The sequence below is a fragment of the Mesitornis unicolor genome, unplaced genomic scaffold (assembly GCF_000695765.1).
Source record: "Mesitornis unicolor isolate BGI_N332 unplaced genomic scaffold, ASM69576v1 scaffold39415, whole genome shotgun sequence".
Classification (NCBI taxonomy): Eukaryota; Metazoa; Chordata; class Aves; order Mesitornithiformes; family Mesitornithidae; genus Mesitornis; species Mesitornis unicolor.
This window is the reverse complement of record NW_010185538.1, coordinates 5,525-29,286: the sequence shown is the minus strand read 5'-3', so window position 1 is coordinate 29,286 and position 23,762 is coordinate 5,525. Positions and strand designations below refer to the sequence as shown.

The window sequence follows — 23,762 nt, the reverse complement described above, 5'->3', positions numbered from 1 at the left end:
TCACGTTGAATTTTTTTGCTTTGGTAAAAGGAAAAGATAAATTTGAAGTGATAAATTCTGATATTTTCCCAGAATTTGTTTTCCTGAATGTGATACATTTCCACAAAACATTTTGATTTCAGCTAAGCTGCATTACCTGCTGGAAATGAGGTCTACTGAAAAAAACTTTCATCCAGTGCTGTTCTTTATTGCTCTGTAAATCACAGTCTCATCTTGAAAGTTCAAGGATGTAAAAATTCAGAGAAATAAGACATTACAAAGAGAAAACTAACACTTTATCTGCAGTTTAGAAACTTCTTTGAAAACTGCTTTAAAAAATTCCTACAACTCCCACAAAATTCCTTTAGTCATCCATACCACCCCTTACATGAGGTCCTTCGTGTTCAGGCACACTTGACAGTGCTGGGTTCTGGACAAACCATCCCTGGCGTGGACCTTCGTATTTATGAACTTGTGAATTCTGACATTATCTTCATGCATCTTTTTTCCATCTCCTTAGCAAAATTCTGGTCCTGGCTGCCAGAACCTCCCACTCCCACTCTCCTGTTGTCTACTTTCCTGGAGAAAGTTCCACTAAATTTCTTCAATATGAAACAAAAACTCAGTTACTCTCCAGGTAGGAACCTCCACCATCATTCCTTTCTCCATCTTTAAAAAATACCTTTAAAAATAACTATTTTGCCAGTTAATGGCTCCGTTTTTTCCAATATCATTCTTTCATTTTATCTGTCAACACCAAGTCTCTGCTGTGGGATAGGAGACCATCTGTTAACAATTTTTTAAGGGTAGATTAAGCACAAATGTCACTCTTTGGGAGTCACATGCTATTTATTTACAAAGATTAAAAAATCAAGATCATGAATTCACATCAGCTTCTCGTGTTACTTTGTGCAACAGTAGCTTTCTGCTTTAGTTTCCACTATCCTACACCAAGGTATGGCATATATGGTTACATAAAAGGACTGAACAAGATGTAGGACAGATTAGAAACCCGATAAAGTTGCTGCTAGATGAGGCTGATGCCTGGTGTGCTTGGGTGCTTTGGGGAGGATTATGTTACTACCAGTGAGTGACTTACACAAAGGAGAAACACTTTGGAAGAAAGGAGCATAAACCGAGTTTGATGTGGCTGGAGATGTGAGTATCAGGATAGACAAATTGCAGTGACTCAGGCATGTAGGAAGGCTGGCTTTGCTAAAGCGCTCAGGCCCTTGTTAGGTACCAAAATAAGTGGTGTTATTTTCTGGGAGGTCTCAATTTACTGGGTACAGATGTTTTTTGAGAAGCTGCCTATTACACAGGTGCCCAAAAGGAAAATGTGTTTCTTTTCAGATGCCCAGTTTTAACTGTGGGTGCTGAGTACCTGAAAAATGTGACCTTGAGCATTTTAGAAAATGTGGTTCAGAAAGGGATTGTTAAACAAAAGAGACTTTAGGCTCAGAGGTTTCTCTCATAATAAGAGAGACGGAAAGAAAATATCTGAGCAGAAAATATCCCTCATTGGGATCTTGATGTATGGTCTCCTCTTGAAAGGATGCCACTAGATAAAGTCCCCTCCAGCTGGAAAAGGCTGAGAGTTTTTGCCAGCTCCCCCGCTGTTAGCTTAACACCCGTGTTTATACATGCTGCAAATGTCCTGTGCTTAGTGAAACAGTTGAGTGCAGTAAAATCTGGAAAAGCATCCTCCTGAGGGTAGATGTCCTAATGTACTCTGTCAGCAAAGTCTCTCTTGCCCTTTATCGTACAAAATTAGGCAAAGGCAAACATACTTTTACAAAAATACTATTTCCATAGAGTTAGAAGAAGTCAAATATATAAATATATATCTAATTCCCAAAAGAGTCATCTGAAGTCTGCCAAGACAAAGAGTTAGTTATTTTAAAGACCTTAGATGGTTCTACCCCAGATTAATGAAGAAATAGTTGTTTTTTTCTTACAAACCCTGTGGTAAACTGTTGTTCCTCAATTCTCTACAAATGAATGATTATGAAGCAAAAAAAGCATGTGAATATTGGCATGATGTTTCTTGTTGTGAGCTCTTAAAAATGAGGAAGAATTGAAATGAAATAGTGAGACACTTTGGGAGTTTGAGCAGAGGTCTTAACCAAATCTGTATGAGTTTCTCACTAAGCAGGGAAAAATGTTACTTTCAAGCTGTTCCGTGCGGGTGAAGCCTTTGCTGGCCAGCCCTGGGGAATGACTGACCAACACCTACTGCATCATTTTTCATGCCACTCATAGGTGATGTTCCTCTGCATCACTTTGCAAAGCACTCCGGACAATGCTGAGGGTGCTGAGAAAGGCTGGAGGGCCAGGCTCCTGCTGTGTCCACACTGGAACACAGAGGCCCATTTACATCCACTTTGGAGGGTCACTGTAGGATTTGGGAACACTGATTGCTTTATATGTGTCTCCAGCAGTGCCTTTTCTGGCTATCTTCACTGCTTGTCTATCCATATGTGTGGACAGAAGTTATACCTTAACTGAGCAGAAAACCTTCCTGAAGATGCTTAGGTGCACTCTTGTCTGAAGTGGCAGAGATTTTGTGCCAAGGCGAGTGAGCTCTGCAGTGGCCATTACCACCAGGTTAAGAACTGGTTAATGCCCCCACACAATCAAAATCTGATGGGTGGAGGTGGAGCAAACAGAGTCCGTTACATGAGCAGATACAGAGACACTCCTCTTTGATGGACAGATCTACACCAAGTTTCAGCTAGGAGCAGTTTCACAGACAAGCTCTGAGTCCTAAATGCAAGGCTTTAAGATGGGAAGAGTGACACAGTATGCCACGCTGTGCAAATCTGCATAACGTGCCCTTTTTCCCCAGCTCCCAATAGTAGAAATACTCACACCTAGTCATTTTTCTTGTACCACACACTCAGTCTTACAGGAAACCCTTTGGAAACAGAGGCCTTCTCTGGAAGCCCCTGAGATGCTGAAGCTGATGCGGAGGTGAGGGGTGTGAGGGCATCATCCCTTTCACTGCTCGAGGCCAAAACACCACTTACTGGTCTCAGAACAATTTCAGCCAAGACCACAGGCATTGCTGAGAGTAAGTTAACTAACCAGTAACAGACCAGACTTTTATCTAGTTAACCCACTGATGCTGAAGACCCTGATAGCAATATACTGCCATTTCTTGTCAGGGACACTTACCTTGCTTCTCCTTCCTCCACCCCCACGCCAGCCCTCATTGCTAAATAGTACAAAGAAATTGCAATAAGGTAAACAGGAGACAACGTGGAACAGCTGTAGCGTTTTGCTGCCAGGACAAATCTGAAGGGATAAGAGCCTGGGCTTTTGATGCTCAATGTGCAAGTTTGAAACACATGAACTCTGTGCAGCTGCTCCTGCTGGGACTGCCCATCTCAACTAAAACACAGATCTATAAATGTTTTACTTATTTCTTGTCTTGAGTTTCTCCTGGGGGCTGTATCAGGAAAGCACAGGACAAGAACTGTCAAAGGAGCAATTAGGAGAAGGATCCCTAGTAAGGGAGCTGGGGGAGCAGGGTCATGATACAAAACGAAACAGTAAACGTCAGAATCCTGGAATCAGATGAAGAGATGAATACAAAATGAGTGAAATTTATTGTGATAAACAGGTTATGAGGTACCAATGGGTAACTGGATGGCACATGTGTCCTCTGTTCCTTCTATTGACAAATAAAGCATAAATACTGAATGATGATCCCATCCACATATTTTCCTCTGTTTTTTTTCTCCTCTTCATTTCTTCATTATTCTTTCTTCCTGTTTTTTAATGTCAGCTATAGTTTCAACCAGAAATTTTACTCCATAGTATATGTTTCAGGCACTGGATATTTGTTATATCACACTGCAAATCTGTTTACTGCTGTTCCTTGTGAATATTGATAAGAGAATGTCAGAATTTAAAAATTAATCTTGTTCATGAATTTTATCTATTTTTTTGTTGTTTGCACATATAAGCAGACAAATTGAGGATCGCAAGGCTCAAAATTTTATTGTGCATGTATTTATTTTTTTGCTAAGTACCTCAGTGATTTTTAATAAGTTTGATTTTCTTTCAAAAATATGTTCCAAGATGCTGTTTTTAAAAAAATAGAACAAAAGCCTTTCTTGGCAACTGTTATCACACTGGTTACTCAAATGAACATGTGAAAACAAACTAGAAATGGCCAGAAGAAAACAAAGTGGCTGCTTCCAAAAGCCCGTGGGGTAGTTTTCTGTGGGACCAAGAAGAAAAAATCTCATGACCAGGTACACTTGTGCTTCACAGTGAGGGGCATAAGACCTGAGAGGTTATTCTTCCCAGCGCTGCTGCTGCTGTAACCAAAAGCAGTGTGTCCCATGAGTGGGATCCTGCACTGGCACTGAAATTTCCAGTGGGAAAGAGGAGAGCAGCACTGGAAGTGGCTCTGAGGTTGTGAACATCAGAAGAGCAAAGCAGAGATCACTGCACACATGCACACACACACGTTGCCACCTCGCTCACCTGAGTCTCGCTGGAGAGCTGCAGGATGACTGCAGTGCATTGCCCACATTTACTGTTGGGTTTGCCTTCATGATCAGGCCATGGCAACATTGGTGTTCCAGCCACGGGGAAACAGCACGCACAGATGGGAAGAGGATGTGTCACTTGAGATAGCTGCTGCTTTGAACATCTCGTTACAGAGCTTGTACAGCAGTTAGCAGTATTACAGCCTGAAGGAATAACTGACCTTATGAAGGAAACTTGGCTTGGTATAAACCAGAATGTGTTCACTAAGGCCTTCGCTTTTGGAAATGCACATACTTTCCCCCATTCTGTAAGGGCATGGACAAAAAGGAACCAGAGGTGCATCTGGAAATGTGCACACATCGGATCGCAAATTACAGCAGAATTTGCAGAGGCTGACATGCACTGTGATTGGTGAACTGGTATTTGGTATCTGAAGCTTTACCAAGCAATGATAGCAGCTGGCAGAGGAGCAGCTGGCAGAGGAGAACGAAGAGAGCAGCTCTAACTCTGTGAAGTGTGGAGAACAGGGCAAAATTTTGGCCTGGAAGCCCTGGGGACACATCTCTGGTCAAAGTTCCCCACTCTGAGATGCACTGCAGTCTCTCCCTGACATCCCACCGCTTATCGCAGGGAATGAGGATGCCATGCTGCGTAGTTTGGTCAACCAGAGGTTTCATCAACCAGAACAGAACAGCGCCCCTTCTTTCAGCTTGTGACAGAGCAGAGTTGAGCAGTGACAGGCGGAGAAGTAACTGGGAGGAGTGGGAGAAAGTGACGGCAGGAGAATTTAGCTTGCGGGGACCCTGTACATTGCGCTGTGCAGGCTGGTGTGCGGTGACAGGACGCAAAAGAAGGTGAGATACCTGCTGCATCCAGATGTGTAGCCAGCTTGAGAGATAGATGGCGTCTATGAGTCCACTTGTCACAGGTCCGGGTTTTCAGTAACAATCAACAGCTGTTCTGGAGGAAAAGCAACAGCAGTGACAGTGGGTGGAGAACCACAGGGCCTGTAGAAAGCCCTTGTAGCACAGACAAGTTCTTAGGCACTGCCACAGGGGACTGACTCATGCTGGAGCGCTGCTTTCTTGCTACTGTCAGGTAGCAGCACTGGTTCAGAGTGATCCTGTTGTACAGATCAGCCTTTGGTTCCTTCCAGTGTCTGTCAGGAGCTTCTTCAGCTGCTTGTCAGAGGTTGAAACCCCACGATTGCTAGTCTTGGGGAAATTCTCAAGTTATGTCTTAGAAATCTTAAAGACATCATTGCCCTGTAAGTGGATTATTTTTTGGAAATGGGTCACACTGTGCATGTAAGAAATCAAGAAATGCAGTTTCTGAAGCCAAACAACGAGGTGGTTCATCCCTCTTTTCTGCAACTGTACTGGTGAGCTGGTACTGGTATGCCCATCATCCGGCTGTCTCTCAGCTATGCTGGAGAAATGTCCTCACTTTAGTGGTGTGGTACTGAAACTTTCTCCTCCCATGCCCCAGGACGTGACCTGCACACCTCTGCGTGCATCCTCTGGCTCTAGGGCTGTGCAAAGCAGCTGTGTAAAAGGCTTCTTGCATTGTCCAGTGCTATCTCTCTGCCACTGAAAGACTGTCCCCTAAAGCTCATGTTTTGTTATCTAATTCTTTCTAATTTTAAATTGTGGAATAGCTGAAATCACAAAATGGAGCTTTCCCTGCTTCTTTCTGAAAACTCTTCTGTCTTCATTTTTACACAGTTGGTCTCTGTAGCCAAGCCTATGGTGTTATTTTCCTTGCTATCCCCACTGGAAATATATGAGGCAGGACCTGTCTTCAAACTGATTCTTTCCACCTTTCAGGTGCTTTGTACCTTGTTAACGATGAAGTACCCAATATTCTAAATTCTCCATTTTTAGAGCAACACTTCCCTGAATAAGTGCCCCTTTTTTAATTTTCTTTTTCTCAGGCTAAATAAAAATTAAGATTTCTTGCTGTCTTTGGTAAACTGAGCTCAAGAAAAAAAAGACAACTAAAAAAACCCACAAAAAAAGTAAAGAACAAATAGGGTTGTCTTTATATGATGGGCATCAGCTTTGAAGAGCAAGAGCACTGTTAGAAAGGTGTTGCTAGCACTTGCTTATTATAGTGAATCCACAACAGAAAAAATCATGTTGATTTCATTTCAGGAAATAGGTTTTGATGCTTCCATTGCACCCACACAGGAATGGGTTTGCTGCATGCCCTCGGCTGCCGCAGCTTCCCAGCTCCTGCAAGGCTGCTGCTTAAGCAGGCAACGTGTTTGCCTTATGCTGAGGTTTCAGATCAATGTAACAACTGTGTGTGAGCAGCAGGAAACAGCTGAAAAGAGACCAATGATGGAGTCAGTGTTTGCTGCCTTTCTGTCCAGCTGGTCCTCCCTGTTTGAGGAGAAGGCATCGCTGTCCTGCCTGCATACAGTGTGCTGCACTGCAGGGAAAGTCGGTTCAGTGTGGTGTCAGCCGCTACTTCATTCGTTTATTCTCTTAGATGCTGAATTGTCACAGGCAGTTGTCTGTCAAAAAGCTCCGTCTTCAGGCTCATCATAAAAACTCTGCATCCAGACCTGATTAGAGCCAGCTCTGAGTATTTTCTTTATGGAGAAGCTCCTGTGACATTTCCCCCAATAATCAGTGAGCAGAAATTCTTTTCATAGCAACCACACAGCAGTGATGCTTTCCTTTCTGTAGTTGCTGGCTGAGATGGTATCAACCCTTCAAGCCATAAAGGCATCACCAATACATTCTTTTACTAAATTATATTCCCTTCAGAATTAAGACCTATTTTTGTATGTCATGTTGTCCTATATAAGAAGTCATTCATATACATTGTGTCTAACACCATTGTATTGGAGGAAGAAATTGTAGTAATGCAATTAAACATAATGATTAAGCACTTAATTTGTCTTTGGTTTGTGTGCCTACAACATCCATTTCTCAGTTTTGTCAGTAATTTACTTTACTGTTGTGACTGCCATTCACTATTTACGTGCTGTATTTTTAACAGTTAATGACTTACTAGAAATTTGAAAGATCTACAGAGGTGATAAACTGTGGAAAAATGCCGAAAATCAGATCCAATTTTATTTCATTCTGTGCATTTACTGCTGTCGTTGTGAGCTGACATTCTCTTAGCTCTGCCCATAATCTGATCTGTCCTGAAGAGGCAGGCAGCAGTGTGTGAAGTGATTATAAGGATCTTCAAGTGTCTTCAAGGATTTTCTGTACTTGGACTGCAAAAGCATTTTGATCTGTTGTTGATAGAACAGGCACAACAAATCCCATCGTTATGGTTCCTAGAACACAACCTATTAATAAGAAACAATCTGGAGGGCAAAGAACGTGATACAAATTCATCACAAGTGGACTCAGAAATAATTCTGCTGGTTTTGACTGTGCTGCCTGGCATCACAACGGCTGCGAATTTCAACCCTTTACTGCAAGTCACATATGGTTAGCTCTCCCTTTCTGCCTGGAGAACATAAATTTTTCTGCTCAGGATGTCTTGCTTCTACCAATGCAATGCAATGCAATGCAGTGCGTTCTGCTATTCTGTATTTTTTTATTGTTTGGTAAAAATATGTTGCACCTGCAGCCATGTGCATCTACAAATGTATCATTTTTTTTATTGAAAGCCATTCTTATTGCCTGTCTCTTGAAGGCTACTGCTGGCATGTTAGCTCACTGTTTTGGGGGTTTTTTTTAAATCATTTCTGGACAGGAAGTCCAGTGTGCGAGCTGAGTTTTGCATTTTCAAATGTCTGAGATATTAAAAAGCAGCAAGGGATTATGTCACTAATGCCAGCTCACTCCTACAGCAGCCAGCTTGCATGTTAGTCAGAGATCTTCCCTTTCTACTCTGATGGTCTGAAAAGCGTGCAGCCCCTGGGGCTGCGGAGTAGCTGCCGACCGTGGGTGTGAGTGGCTGCTACCTACGCTGGGGATTTTACTGATTTGTTTTATATTGAGCTGGTGCCTCTCCAGACTAAGCCCAGCCACTTCTCTTGTCCAGTTGCTTTTCCATCCTGCTGGCAGACCCTGCTCGTGTTGTTTTGCCTGACATAAACCCGTCTGGCTGCCCTAATGTAATCCGTTCACTCAGCTAATTCCCAGGTTGTTTATAATGGACCCCGTCCAACACCCGCTGAAGGCAACACAACGTTCAGCTGCCTCGGCAGCTGTTGGAACGGGCCTGTAAAACAGGGACTTTTCTGCTATTTTCAGGGTATTAAGAGCTTGAATTGCTTAAAAACTGTACATTATGTTTTGATCACGATGAAAGGAGGAAAGGCAATAGAAAAAAATTGCCTTGGAGGTGACATCTTCCACTTTCCATGTGTTTTGGAGACACTTTGGAGGAAAATACATCATTAGGATCAAGACAGTCACCCAAGCTCTTGAAATGGTCAGGAGACAAAAGGGGTCCACCAGGCAGGACTCCACCCCTTTCAATCTCCTCTCTGTGAACAGGGGACCCATTTGCCATCAACTGTGTAGGCAACGAGTTTAGACTGGACATCTAGTTACCAGACAGATGTCAGTGGATCCTGTTGAGACACAGATAGATCTAGGATAGATCCCACCATTTTACCCATGAGAAACAAAGCTTTTCGGTCATTCTGGTCCAAGAAGACAGGAGATTAAGGAGTCAGTCTTCTAGCTGCCTAGTGCTCAAATTCACCTTGGGCAGAAGGGGAGCTTCATACCACAGGAAACAATTAGCATCAACCTGGGGGAGCCTCCATTTCTTCTTCCCAGTGCCAAATATATGAGACAGTAGATTAGCTTCAAATGATAGTACATTTCTCACTAGCTGCTTCTGACATGTAATGACAATGTATTATTCTTAATTTTTTAAAAATATTACCTTGGTCTAAAAAAGACTTTTTATTGAATGTTCATTAGGAACTCCAGACAACATTCATAAATCCATCTCTGTGGTCCAGAGACTCTATTCTGCCAGCAGTGTGGAAGTCTTGTATAAATTATTTTGCAATTCTACTGAAGTTATCCATGCATCAGATTTTAGTTGTGACTGTCATTGGCATGACAAGTTCTCGGGCAGGTTTCTGTTGATAAAGAACAGCTTCCCACAATTCAAGTATAATGCTAAGCTTCCAGTAAAACTGATCATGATGCCTTTTGTAGTCAACACACTCAGGCTCCAAAACTTAAAATGCAAATGGCATCAGTCATTAGTAAATCTGCTGCACAATGTGATATGTAGCAACTTGCCTTAAATAAAATATAATTAGGGCAGTTTGACAGAAGCTGTATCCAATAATATTTCTTAATGGTTAATTTGAGGTAAAGGAATTTCCAGTTTTGTTGTCTGGGTGTGCTTTTTTTTCTCCTTTGGTTTTTTTGGTGTTTTGTTTTGTGTTTTTTTTTTAAAGAGTTTTTTTTTTAAGAGCTGTAACCACCCAGATTATATTACTTAGTAATAGATCCAATTTCTGACTATCAGGAGAATTAAAAAACACAGTAATAGTTTGGGGTGGGTGAATCCACCATTGACAAAATCTTTTCAGGTTTTATCTGCACTTTGAACTGAAATGGGAATTGGTTCGTGCCAAACAAGAGAGGCAACTTCTGGGTTGCTCTGTTTGATTCTGGCTACAAAGATATATCTAGAAGGGCTCTGGAGCTCCTGGTTTCAGTGTTCACTGTAGATGCACCTTGATCCTATTTTGGAGCAAGACCAAGTGAACATAGGCCTTTGTAGCAACCTGGTTTCCACCAGAAGTACAAAAATTGCATCTCATTCAGGACAGGTCTTTGAGACGGGTGACTGGGATGGAGGGTGTGCTGTGAAACACAGCTACTGGTCAGCTACACCTTGCAACATCCATTGCTTACCTCCAGATTACAAAGGCAATAATTCATCATAATTACAGTTCTCCAGACTGTGAAAAGGCAATGTAATCTACATGTAGATTAAGCTTGGTTTTGGTTTTTTTTCAGAGAATACTTGTAGTAATGGATGCTGCCCAAAGTTTCAATTGATTCTCAAGAGTGAGCCATCATCAGAAAACTCAGAATCCAACATTATTCTACAGCCTCCAAGCTAATAGTTATTAATAATTAATAATAAATAATTAATAACTAATAATTAATTATAATTCATATGTGTTTGTTTTTCTTCTGCAGGTAATATTTGACATCAATATGGGAAAGCAAAACAGCAAACTACGCCCTGAAGTCATGCAAGATTTGCTAGAAAGTACAGACTTTACAGAACATGAGATCCAGGAGTGGTACAAAGGCTTCTTGAGAGACTGTCCAAGTGGACATTTATCTATGGAGGAATTTAAAAAAATATATGGGAACTTTTTCCCTTATGGGGACGCTTCTAAGTTTGCGGAACACGTATTCCGCACTTTTGACGCCAATGGAGACGGCACAATAGACTTCAGAGAATTCATCATAGCCTTGAGCGTAACGTCGAGAGGTAAACTGGAGCAAAAGCTGAAGTGGGCATTCAGCATGTATGACCTCGATGGGAACGGCTACATCAGTAAGTCAGAGATGCTGGAAATCGTGCAGGTAGGTGCTGCTCAGAGGCACCCCTTGGCCTCCCTCCCTCCAAGCAAATTATGAAGCAATATTGCAGTGAGACACTGAATGAAAACCTCTGGCAGCATTTGGGGGTTTATGATCTTGGTTCTTTGTATAACTGTTTGAATAGAAAGTGTTACTTCATTTGGCAAAGATCGTGTCGAATTTTGAACTATAGCATTTGGTATCCATTGTAAGTTTTTCCTGAGCAACACGCTCCAGTGCTCCCTTGAGAATTCTGTTGGGTTGGAACACAGCAACTAATCTGTTGATAAATGTAATTATGTTCTCTGGGAAATCACTGTCAGTTAATTACAATTAATTACAGTTGGACCAAGTAGGTATCATAGATGATCCAGGTAGTGTACTTTTAAGGAAGGCAGTCTCCTCCCACAATAAGAAACAAATCTACTTTGAAATCATGTTGTTATGAAGAACCAGCTTACACTTTTTTAAAGTGTCCATCTGCCTAATTCCAGTGAGGTCTGCATACTTTGTATCATACTAGTTGTCTTCATATTAGGTTGCCAGTACAGATAAACCTTATCTGGGTAGACAATGACTCCATACACAGCTTCTTTGGATGCATTTTATTGTGGGGTTAGTAGGAGTCCCACCTCACTTTGCCTTCTTCTGACATCTTTTTACCCTTGAGGCACATCACTCACCTGAAAGCTTTAAAACATTTTTTTAATATGGTAGCATATTTACACAGCTTGAATCTGTATAATACAGCTCTGTTAATAAAAAAAAAGGAAAAAAAAAGAAAAAAAAAGAAAAAAGTGCCTGTTATGAGGATCTTTTCTTTCCCTGGAAATTTTGATGTGCTAACTACATACTGTATTATTCAGACTTATATTTGTGCTGGAAATCAAAGGAAAGGAATGCACACAAATTACCAGCTGCGATGGCAAACTGCATGTATGGAGTCAGCCTGACATGTGGTGCCCTCGTCTTTCTCCCAAGGTTCTTCAGCCAGACCATATACAAAGCTCAGCTGCAAATGTAGGGTTGTGGTGTTGTCTTTCACTTACTCTGCTTTGTGTTCCTATGTCTGAGTTAAAGCGTAGGACTGCATTCCGATGCAGAGACCTCCCTGTCTCCGTGCCATGACAAAGCCCATGTAATATTTGCATTAGGAGATACACTGTTCCTTACAAACCTTCCTCTCCCCCGGACAGGGTAAACAGGCTGTCAATTATTGTTTTTCTAGCTGCATTGCTCCTCATGAGAAAACAAAGAGAATCCCAAAAGAACTAACAAAGTACAAAGCAAACACAAGGAGCGCCTGTTCCTCAGGAGGAGGAGATGCCCTGGAGTCCACAGGACCCCTCACTGCTGTTGGGTAGCCTGGGAAGACCTCAATGTGAACGGCAGCACAAATCCCCAGACCAGAAGATTTACAGCAGGGAGAACAAGACCACAAATGTGAGAACAAGACCATAAATGTGTTCACATCAGATTTAATGAAAGCATTGGTGGTTGGATTCTCTGTAGAGAGACAAGAGAGGACCAGCAAAGACAGCAGTTTTTTCCAGTTACTCCAGATATGCTCACCAGCATGTTTAGAGGCTAAAATGCTCTGCCTCCTCTTCGTATTTGTGTTGGTACCAAATTGTAGCATTGTCCTTTACAACCATGATGCCATCATCAAATGAAGCTGCAGCTTCGGGATCAGTGTAGGGCAAAATTTTGGCAGTTTGTACCTCCAAGCCAGAGCAACGCTGACCGTGTACAGCCCTCAGCTCGGCACTCCAGCCCTCTCACCACACTTCTTGAGAGGCTTGGCTCTCTCCTCCTTTCAGATTGCACCTGAAACTCAACTAAGCAATGCTTTATCTCATTTACTCTCACCTCACATTTTCAGAGACCACACAAAAATCTATTCTGGAAGCAAACAGCTTGAGCAACCACCATTTCTGCACCATGGACCACCAGCAGTTTTCCAGTGAGGAAAGCTGTCCTTCCTGTGATGGAGCTGCCCGTGAAGCACTGTGCTTGTAGGTCTCACCCTGTTCTCTTCCTTTTTTATTTTTTTAAGGTCACAGGGATGTCCTTGTATCGCACTGGTCATACGTAGGTCCTCCCAGTGGGATAGGATTTGTTGTGCAGTCCTTGGAAGCATATTCAGCTGATATGTGAATTTGAAGTAGATAAGCACATTTTCTTGCCTTATTGAGAGGTTCCTTTGATGTAGAGTGATTAGACTTACAAAAAAACAGTAACAACTATCACTTTACGAAAGATTATTACATTTTAATAAGGAAAGACAGGATTCCGTATCAAATGTCTTCCTGGAAGCCCTCAGCTGTCACAGTCTTTCTGATAATGAAAAATAGAGCTCTGTTATATCTCCAGTATACGTCTCAGAGGTACCTATTACAAGTCTCTTATCAAGCATACATTTGCATATTGATATAGTGGGATTTACACTGTTTTCATTAGGATTTTTGCATGAGACAGTACATCAAAATGAATGCTAAAAGAAGCACCATCAATCTAAAAGCCTTAGTCTCACAGAAAAATACTGCCCCAGTGACTCTGGGATTACTGTACATGAAATAACACAGGGGCATGGCAGGTTTTCTTCTTTTTCAGTCTGCTTGTCTTTGTGCTTTGAAAATCCTCCCTCTGTAGTGATATTCACTGTTGCTGATCATTACTTGCATTTCCTTCCTCATGCTCTGGCCTAACCTAACACGGCTGCAGGCAATGCAGGCCTTGCACTCCTGCTCAGCAGCACAAGAAGGTGCTTGTGGTAACAAAGGCAGCAGCAACAGCACTGAAACAGCAGAGCTGCTGGTTAAGATGGCTCATGTCTCACAGGAGCCCCAGTAACTGCCCATCTACCAAGGAGAGGAATATGAGTGGTCCACAACAGCTTTTTGAAGCCAGTTTTCCCTGCAAAGTGATGGGCTGGGGGGCAAAGCACTTGCATTCCTTTAAGCTCCGTTTACCACAGAGCTGTTAACAATGTACCCATACCCATCACAGACTCACCATGCCTGACCCTGAGCTTCCCCTAGACAACTCTCCAAAAGCTCTGCTTGGAGAGACACGTGAACCATCCACATGGAGCTGGCTGCACAGCTTGGAGGATCACATAACTTGAAGGACTTTAGCCGTGGGCGGACAACTGCAGAACATAATGAACGAAGGTCCATGGGACACCTACACCTACCAGGCACTCCACATCTGCAAAGTCCCGTGGGAAGATGGTTCATAGCCTGCCCTCTTGATAGACCTCACCACAGATTCTCTCAGATTCTTTCGCTCTAGGAATGCTTTTCATGTCTCCTGTATGTTTACCTATAATCTAAATAGCCCAGTCCACTCAAAAATAGCTGCAAACCAATCTGGAAGATTTGTGTTTGTTCCCTTTGCTGAAATGGGACATGTTTGGTGACTCTTAAAATAAGAGTTCAAGAGATGGAAACCTTGTTCTAAGGGTGCATTTTTTCACCGTATGGAGTCATAAGGCATCTTAAGAATACTGAGCTGAGAGACAAGAATAACACTTTCAGTTTATTGCTAACAGAACACACAGGTTTCACTTGCTGGGCTAGCTTATTTGTAAGCCAGGAAGAAACAGAGTTTGTTACGGGAAGAAGCAGAAGCTGGTATGGCTCTTAGTAAAGACAGTGTCAAAAATCCCCATGAGACTGGGAGAAAAGCAAATTTATTTCGGGCCAATTATTCACTTTATGAGACTTCTAGCTGTCAAAATTTATGTCAACAGAGTAAAAAGGATTGACTGACAATTTGCGCTGTCATTGCTGCCATCACCCTAAGGAGCTCTTTGACACTCCGTCAAGTATAGCAGGAAAGCACAGCCCCCACCAAGGTTTCTGGTCCAAGTGCAGCAGTGCCAGCCAGTGGCTGGGAGAAAAACTTGTGGCAATGGGCGTAGGGGTGAGATTTTACCCATCACTGCTCATCCACACGCAGGTGGAAAACCAAAGGAGAGAGTTTAGCAGGGACCCAGCCAGTTCAGATCAAGCTGGATCCAGTGCTCGCTTCAGCGGTGCGCACAGGGCTCTGGAGGCACAATTTCATAGTGGAACCGGGGGCTCCAGGGAGCTGTAAGGAGCCTTCCTGATAGAAGTCCACCAGCAGAGGCTGCTCTGACTCAGGTGGCTGCTGATAGAGAACCACCTCCAAACCTTCTCCTGCTGAGTGCCACCAATGGTCTTCACCCCAAGTGCTGCAAGATCAAGGATTCGTTCTCCATGTGGAGTGCAGTCCTTGCAGCATTTCAGTCCCAGTTATGGCCCAGGGTCTGTACAGCCCAGCTCCACGTAATTACTGCATGAAAGCAGCTTCCTTTCAGAGCTCTTTCAAACATGCAATAAAGAGCTCTGTATAGCTGCACTGAATTAATATAGGGCAAGTCTTAAGATTCTTAATCAGCTTTAGCTGGCTTTTACTTTGGGAAAACTTCCCACTGAACTTCTGAGTAAGGACATAAGAATTTGTCTAGAGTAACCATTTTCAGCATGAAAGGAACGCTTACTATGTTATTCCCATCTGGCTTTCCTAGAATATCTCATCTGTTATTCCCTTCACATGCCTCTGTGAAAAGGACCCTGTAGGATGAAGTCATCCTGAAGTGGTTGGTTGGTTTTTTTGTCCTAAAAATCTGCATATTCTTACTATGGTTACTTTGATCAGGGTAAACATGCCTGTACTCCCAGTCCAGGGCATTCCTCCCAGACTTTCAATACAGATTCTCTGCTTTGCTGTCCTCTCACCCAGAGTGAGGGAGTGACCCCCTCCACCTCTTTTCCTTCCCAGACAAAAGCCAGACAGCTTAAGATGCTTAAACATGGGCAGATTTATAAGCCTCATCTCTGCTCTGACCTCTGCAAACCTTGCATGCTGATGAGGATGAGGAAGGTGTAAATTCTTACTGTTCACCCTCTCCTTTTTTTTTCTTCCCCTATTGCCTCCTTCCCCCAGCTCCCTCATCCCTATGTTCATGTACTTGCAATGTCCATCCTTTCTTCTGTTCTCTTGGTTGTCAGATTATCATGGTTGTGTGGACAGCATTTCTGCCTGTACTGAGGCTCTGCTCAGTGCTCTGGCACCCTAATTGTCTTGGGAGATTTTGGACACTCTCACAGTGCAAAACATGACAGTGATGATGATGATGATGATGGTGATGATGATGATGACAACGATAATTAAAAGGGTGCCCACCACTTTTGCATTTCCAGGTGCTGTTCATGCTTCAACATTTCAATGTTCTCCTCTTCCCCTGCCCAGGCCCATAGCCAGTGTTATGGACTTACTGGAGGGCAGATCAGGAGATCCAAGACCGCGGCGTTGGTGACACAGCTGAGGGAGCACGTGTTGGATTGTGTTGAGATTAAGCAATGAATAATTAATTAAACAGACAAGTGCCTTTCTCAGAGTGTAATTCTTGAAGTTATTTAAAGGTCAGGAGATACGAAAGGTGAGCTGCTGGCAGAGAAGCCAGCAAGATGGCCAAGCAAGTGGGCACTCCTGAGCCTGAGTGTAAAATGTCTGTGCTGCTTAGCAGCATCCTTCAGCTCATGAATCTGTGCTGTTATGTTCATGGAGTTGGCCCTTGGAATAGGAGGTGATGGGATCCCAGATGATGGGAGCATGCTAGGCAGAGTGCCTTTATGAATGGGAAGGGCGAGAGGGGAGGTCCAGTGAGCAATCTTGGGCTTGCGCCAAGGACCCCCCTTCCCAGAGCAGGAGGAAGCGGAGAACAAACTGCTAAAGCAGTCACATGTTATCAGCTGCCCCCTGCAGACACCCTCCTGGGGGGCAAATAAGAATTTGAATCTGTGGAAGAAAGCAATCCACATCTCCAGACCAGGGCTGGAGGAACAAGTGGCTGCCCAATGCAGTACCCACCAGCCAGAGCCCAATGAGCTGCAATGGGAAACAGACAGAGCTGATCAGGCTGGGACAACACTGCCTTGGGCTGGGATGTGCAGCCTCTCCAAATGGCCTGGAGACTCCCCTGAGACCACCAACCTACAGCTGTCTGGCTGCTGCTGTTCTCCCAGCTGTGTGACACCGTAAAGGTATCAGACACCAAAAACACTCGTTTACTGGTACTGCACAGTCACATTTGCAGGCAACCTTTGGATAACCAGTTCAGAGACAACTACTCATCCTTGGTTTAAAATTAACATCACCTCTCTTCTAGGGGTGGCTGATACCAATGGATTTGTCTGTGCAGAGAACAGCTATGGGTGGCACCAATTGGACACAGCTTTGAGCAACCTGGTCTGGTGGGAGATGTCTCTGCACATGGCAGGGGGTTTGGACCAGATGATCTTTAAGGTTTCTTCCAACCCAAAACATTTTGTGATTCTATGAACAGTTGCTTTCCATGAAACAAATTGCGAATGAGGTTTTGAGTTGTGTGCGCACACCAGCCCTCAAGGAAAAGGCCAGCTCCTTGCTACTCAAGTCTTCACTACCTGTGAGACATGGCAAACACAGGAGTGAGTCACTGCCCTCCCTGTGGGCAGGATGCTGACCAAGGGGACGGAGAAAGGAGATGGGGGGGAGCAAAGGCAGGGTGAGGCTACAGGGGTGGTAAGCCATGGAGTCTCAGTGGCCAAAGCATAGAGACACACCACACCAAGGGACAAGACCTTGGTGGTCTTATCGTTCCCCCAGGCACCAAGAGCTGCCAGTGCCTAATGTGCTGCACAAGTGACAAATGAATCCAAAGACTGTTTTAATAAGGAAAAACGTGACCTCAGTCCAAACCCAGATTGTGTTCGACTTTGACTAAATAAGGAAACACAGTATTTCATAAAGAAGTGTGCCACTGAAGAAGGCAGTTGCATGTACTGATGCCACTCAACTCCCTTCAGCATCCAGACAGGTCCCAGCTGATGTTCCTGGGATATTTTCTGCCTACTGCTGTCACCAGGAGATAATCATACCCCTGCGTTAAGATAATGTGTTTTCTTACCAGCTCTTTGCTCCCACAGGCAATCTATAAGATGGTTTCTTCTGTAATGAAGATGCCAGAAGACGAGTCAACACCAGAGAAGAGGACAGAGAAGATCTTCCGCCAGATGGATACCAACCGTGACGGTAGGCACCCTCCAGATGCCGGGGCAGCCACCTCTGCTCCCACGCTGAGTGGCCGGGGTGTCCTGCCCGCATGGGGCGACCCTTCAGACTCACCACTCCTCTTTTGGCCACCCAGGCAAAGCCACCATCACCCACAGCCCGCGGGGTGCAGGCAGGCAGGACTTTGCCTTGCAGGATTGCTTTTCCAGGGATTTTTTCCCTTGGGCTTCCCCAGATTCGTTCTACCATGCTTGTCCAGAGACTTGGCAGGTGTGCTGCGACCCACCATGTGCACTAAGCAGACACATTTCTTTTCTAGGAAAGCTCTCTCTGGAAGAGTTCATCCGAGGCGCCAAGAGCGATCCATCCATAGTCCGTCTCCTGCAGTGTGATCCCAGCAGCGCCGGGCAGTTCTGAACCCGTCCTTTGGATGAATTATGTATATTTTTTTTTCCTTGCCAAACAACATTCATGGTAGTGTTGCCTCTGTATGGCCAATTATGCCTTCATTTGTGGCATCTTATAGCTTCTTTTGTTGTGGATTAATTATAAGAATGCTGAATTGCTCTTAACAATTTGTCCAGAGCATGGGCAGTACTGTTTTAAACAGATATTGTGATATTATCATTGTTTTAAAGATTTTGTTTGTTGTTTTTTTTTTTTTTTGTTTTAACGTGTCTGTTTTGGAAAGTACACGTTGAGAACGAGTAAACCAGCAACAACACCCTTGGCAGCAAGACACACAGACAGATTTTAGGTTGCTGCTTTAGGAGCTGAGTATTCACCAGCAGGACCTGGAAGTGTAGTAGAGGTTGAAACAAAGGGGTTGTGATGAGGTGGGTAGGATTCACCCAGAACCACCTCTCATGTCCAGGAGGCACCAGTTACGGTCAAAGACACAATTGGGAAGAAGTACAAAAGTGGAAAATGTGTGCGGGGTGTATCGTCCACAACCCTGCTCCTATGCCTTGGTGTTTCAGTGCTGTGAGCATTTTCCAGGTTGTGAAGGAGAATGGAAAGAACAAAGGTCGCCATTTTTTACTAGGTTTACAGTGGTTGATTTTGCATGGCTTTATCTGAAAACTCAGCAATTTGCAATCCTGATCCCCAAATCCACAACAGACCATACCTCTTGCTGTTTGGGATCAGTAAAAGCAGACACAGATATGGAAAACTGGGTCTTGACAATGAATTTAAGGGAGATATACATGTTGAATGTGAAATTTTCAGGTTAGTAATAAAGTTTCTACTAAGGAGAGCAGGCATTCACGTGGGGAGCTCACAGACACCTGCAAGCAGCTCCAGCTGAGGCACGGCTGCTGCTCTGAATGCTTTTGCATAGTGTGAAGTTTTGGGGGTGTTTTTGTCTCTCTCCATGTAGCTAACAGAGTTTCTGGGCCTGCTCATAGAGGAAGGCTGTCATCAAAACTTATTTTAAACAGGAAATTGTAGCATTTATATTTCATTTATTTTAGTAAAGTTCAAAAAATCTGTACTGAAACGAGGAAATGGTACGCTTTATGGTATATTTATATATATAAAAAATTAAAACAAAAAAAAGATCAGCTCTTGAGAGAAATGTTGAATGTTTATCTTTTCGCCTAGATGCAGGAGTTCTGAAATTTGCTGCTGCAAAACTTTATCCTTTGGTCAAAGCTGCTGTATGCAAAGCTAGTACATGTACGTGGGCTTTCTTAGGGACTTTACAAGCCCTGCTGCAGCGGAAACGCTTTAGCGACAGGAGCATTATGCTGACTAAATTGGCATTAATCTGTCATTAGCTAAAGTCTGCTCCGTGATCCTGCTGGAAAGGTACCCATGTAGGCAGGGCACAGCGTTGGGAATTCGTGAGCTCGTTAGAGTAACCTTTGTCTGACAGGCAAGGTTGGCGTTTTGTCAAGTGACCTTGTAGATGCTAATCCCCAGTAGCCTTAATTTAAAATAAACTAAGTAAAATAAGTCTGCTTTGCAGATGATGATTAGCTAAGTACTAATTAGAAGTCATGAATAAGTAGCTAAGTATGAATAATTTTATGTTGAACACTAGCTAGCATGTACAATAACTGAGAGGAAAAAATCCTAGACTTAATTTTTCTATACCATTCGCTTTGCCAGGTGTGAAGTGCAGAGCATATTAAAATTAAATAAAAATAAATTGAAAATGACATTGCTAATCAGTTGTACTAAAATTATTATGAGTGGCTAATTACACTCAATAAATGTCTTCAGACACACATCTTTGTCTCAAATGATGACAGAAATCCAGTTGATGATATATTCCCATTATATTAATCAAAATACCAAGCAGAGAGGAGTGTGGGGAAAATGAGAGAGCAAAAGAGGCCCAACCACAGACACAAACAGATTTCAATACTTAGCGCTTTTAACTCTTACAAGCATCACTGGTAAATTTTGTACCAATCCTTCCCATTGATGTAAATGTTCCCTATCTCTTTCTCCCAAATCTTCATTAGCCATCCTGTGCACTGATGTCACCCTCCAAAGGAAAGCCTGTGCCTGCCTTGTTCAAGGTGATTTTCTGCTTTACCTGGAAAGGCTCTGGCCCTCTCTCCTGTACCCATCTCCTCACGTATGTTGAAAGCCATGTTCCCTCTGGAGGGCTTGAAGGGTTTCCCAGCAGGACCGGCCTGGCCAGGCTGCTGGGCACGGCTGCAGGACAGTCAGTGGACATGCACTGACCACCACCTCTTCTGTCACCCCCAGTCCTGCTGCCCCAGCTGCTCCCAGGGTGCTCTATCAGCACCGCTGCGTAGGCAGAACTGGCGGATTGCTGAACTTCTGACCTGGGCAGGCACCCAGGGCCAAAGCAGCCCAGACCTACAGAAGCTGGCGTCTGCTGAAGGTGAACTTGGGTACCTTCTACAACTCCATCTTCTTCTCAGTGTTGTGAAAGCAGCTACATCTGACTGAAACTTGTAAAATGCTACCTTTTATTTAAGCAACTGCATTCCATCTCTTTTTAGTTTTGTAAGATATTTCTGGCCCAGAACCTAATCTCTCAGTTTGTTTTTGTTCAGCAGTTTTGGGGTTTCGGGGCCAGGCTTGCTTCACGTGTTAATACTGCAGAACACATGTTTGAAAACACAACCTGAGATATGACCCTAGGCTTGCAGAGACTTATTTCTTCCCACAGTTCACAAAAATTTGAAGAATAAGAATTAGCCTATAGCTGCAGAGGACATGGCTGGAGATAAGACTATTGTATAAACATTTACAGAGTGAACTAAGGTTATTCTTCTACCTGACTACCGCTGAGGATTGGTGTTGTTTTAAATTATTAACTACCCCTTCTTTCTCTGCCTCTGCATGTACTTTAAAAGTGATCCATAGTTGGAGCTGTGATAGGAGCATCTGCAAACCCCAGCTCAGCAGGACAGCAGTGCTGTGCTGTGCCTCAGAGTGGAATTTTCTGCTTTGCTGCTATTCACATTTGCAATCGTAGCTGCCTTCAGAAACCTTTTGAAGACAAAATTACCTATCCTGTCAGACACTTTTCAAGTGATCAATTAGCAGTATTTCCACACAGGAGGGATAGCAGACTGCACATACTATTTCACATCACATCTCAATTTTGTAGATACATTCTCCAGTATTAGTTGCATGTGGAAGAGGTAACCTTCACTTGGGGTTGGACCAGGCGATCTGGCGTTAGACTAGATGATCTTCAGAGGTCCCTTCCAATCTCTGCCATTCTGTCATTCACTCACGTGTTTTCCACATGAATTAATCCCACATGTAGACCAAATCCATGGAAAATGCCAGTCCCAATTATTTGACATTCCCTGTCAGCTTGCCAGACTCTGGGCCAGAAGATGTGAAGTGAGGACTATAGCTTGCGCATCTGCAGCAGCCTGTCTTTGGTTTAGGGTACTTTGGGAAGGGAACACAACCCCTGCAAAATCAGCATGTGTGTGTTTGTGAGCACTTACGGTTTGAGCAGGACTGAAGAAGGGTCTATAGTTCAGCATTATCTCAAGCCCTGTGAATTCACAGCAGGGAACATTCCTGAGGTACACGGAGTTGTTCTGTTCCTCTTCTGTTCTTAGTGACTTGTAGGATTTTTACCTTGCCGCTAGGGCATTTTGTCCTTTGTTGTTCTCTGTTTTAAAGCATGATCTCCACGTTTTTTAGACGCTGCTGCTTAAAACAGTAAGCCAGAAGTGTTAAACTTCTGTAGGTGAATGAGGTCTATGTGTAGAAATATAGCACATCAACACAAGAAGTGGTCACACATGACGCAGTCCCCATGTTTTAATAACTGCCCCTGAGGGCTGACCACCAGGACTTTTCAGTGTGTGCTCTCTTCACTGATGGCAAACGTGCAATAAGGCAGCTTAATTTAATTTTCTTTCACTACAGACCAGCCTAAGTCGCATTAGCTTGCATTTGCTGTGGGCTGGAAGCACATGCATGGGCAGAAATCCCAGCTCAGCTGACTCATGGAAACTGGGTGAACTGTGGTAACTTGGTGTCGCGCCCTAATCCACAGACTAAGCCGAGATGGGAACATGGCCGTGACCGTATGTCTCCCAGTACATGTGAACCGGGGAACACGGTGACAACTGGCAGGTCCCCGGGGACACGTGGCAGTGGGGAGGGAATCCCCTGCCTCAGAACGAATGCCCTGAGCTCAGCTGTCTCCCTTCTTTTAAAACTCTTTTTTTTTTCAGCAACACTGGTGAAGATGAAACATAATAGCAATATAGCATGGTGAGGATAAAGGAGGCATCGTTCAGCAGAGTTTCCTTTTGAAGCCTGGCGAGGGGAACACCCGCTGCATTGTCACCTCTTTTTGCCTGTCTCATGGTGCTCTCTCCATTTCCTGGTGTGGAAGTGAGCTCAGGAGTTAGGTGTCAGGTACTTGGTGCAAGAAGAACATTTTACCTGTCCTTTGCACAAGCATTTGGGTTCACTCGTTGTTCCGTGTTGTACTGAGCGGGATCTCATGTAGGAGTCTCAAAGTGGGTGAAGCTGGTTTCCTTGGTATCATGGGCAGAATTTGGGCCTAGAAACAGAGAAACTTGGCAAGAGTCAGAGCACTGAACAGCACTCAGAGCTGCATGCAGAGTTTTCCATTGACTGCATTGGCAGATAAGATGCAGAGCAGCGATACGTCAGACTCATGGTGTGGTGTGCTCCCAGATAGGGCTAGACCAGAAATGGCATCTTCCAGCTGAGCAGCTCTGTCTGCTGCATATTCAGTCAGAGGTGCTGGCAAAATACACTTTCAAATACCTTTAGCATGAGCATGCAGCTGCAGGTGTAGAATAACTCTGCTCCTTCTTACACACAGGCAACAGAGCTGTTCACCAGGCCCCAGCTGCTAGTCGAACAGACAGCTCCTAAGAGGACCATAAGGCATTTCCAAAGTCTAACGGAGGGCAGAACGGTGCCCACAGGAGCTCTTTTCCCAGCTGTGGCAGACATGAAGGGAAAGCTCTACCCAGCTTTCAGAGCCTGCATGCCATTCTGCAGATGGGGGAAGGTGAGAAGAACAGCTGTGTTTTAAGCAGACGAAGGAAGAAAGCAGCAGGGTTTGTAAATCAGTGTGGAGAGCAGTTACAGTACAAATCAGGATCATCGCTGAGGGGCTGAGGAGCCCTTAGGTGCATTCAAAGCAGTAGAGAGATC

General features: G+C 43.9%; 1 protein-coding gene across 1 annotated transcript; it reads left to right on the top strand.

The window, feature by feature from the left end:
- Nucleotides 1-10,632: 10,632 nt before the first annotated feature.
- Nucleotides 10,633-18,979, top strand: NCALD (neurocalcin delta). The gene is made up of 3 exons (XM_010184871.1): nucleotides 10,633-11,030; nucleotides 18,026-18,131; nucleotides 18,430-18,979. Exons 1-3 carry the CDS (start codon nucleotides 10,653-10,655, stop codon nucleotides 18,525-18,527), a joined length of 582 nt encoding a protein of 193 aa, XP_010183173.1. The 5' UTR covers nucleotides 10,633-10,652; the 3' UTR covers nucleotides 18,528-18,979.
- The last annotated feature ends 4,783 nt before the right edge of the window (nucleotides 18,980-23,762 follow it).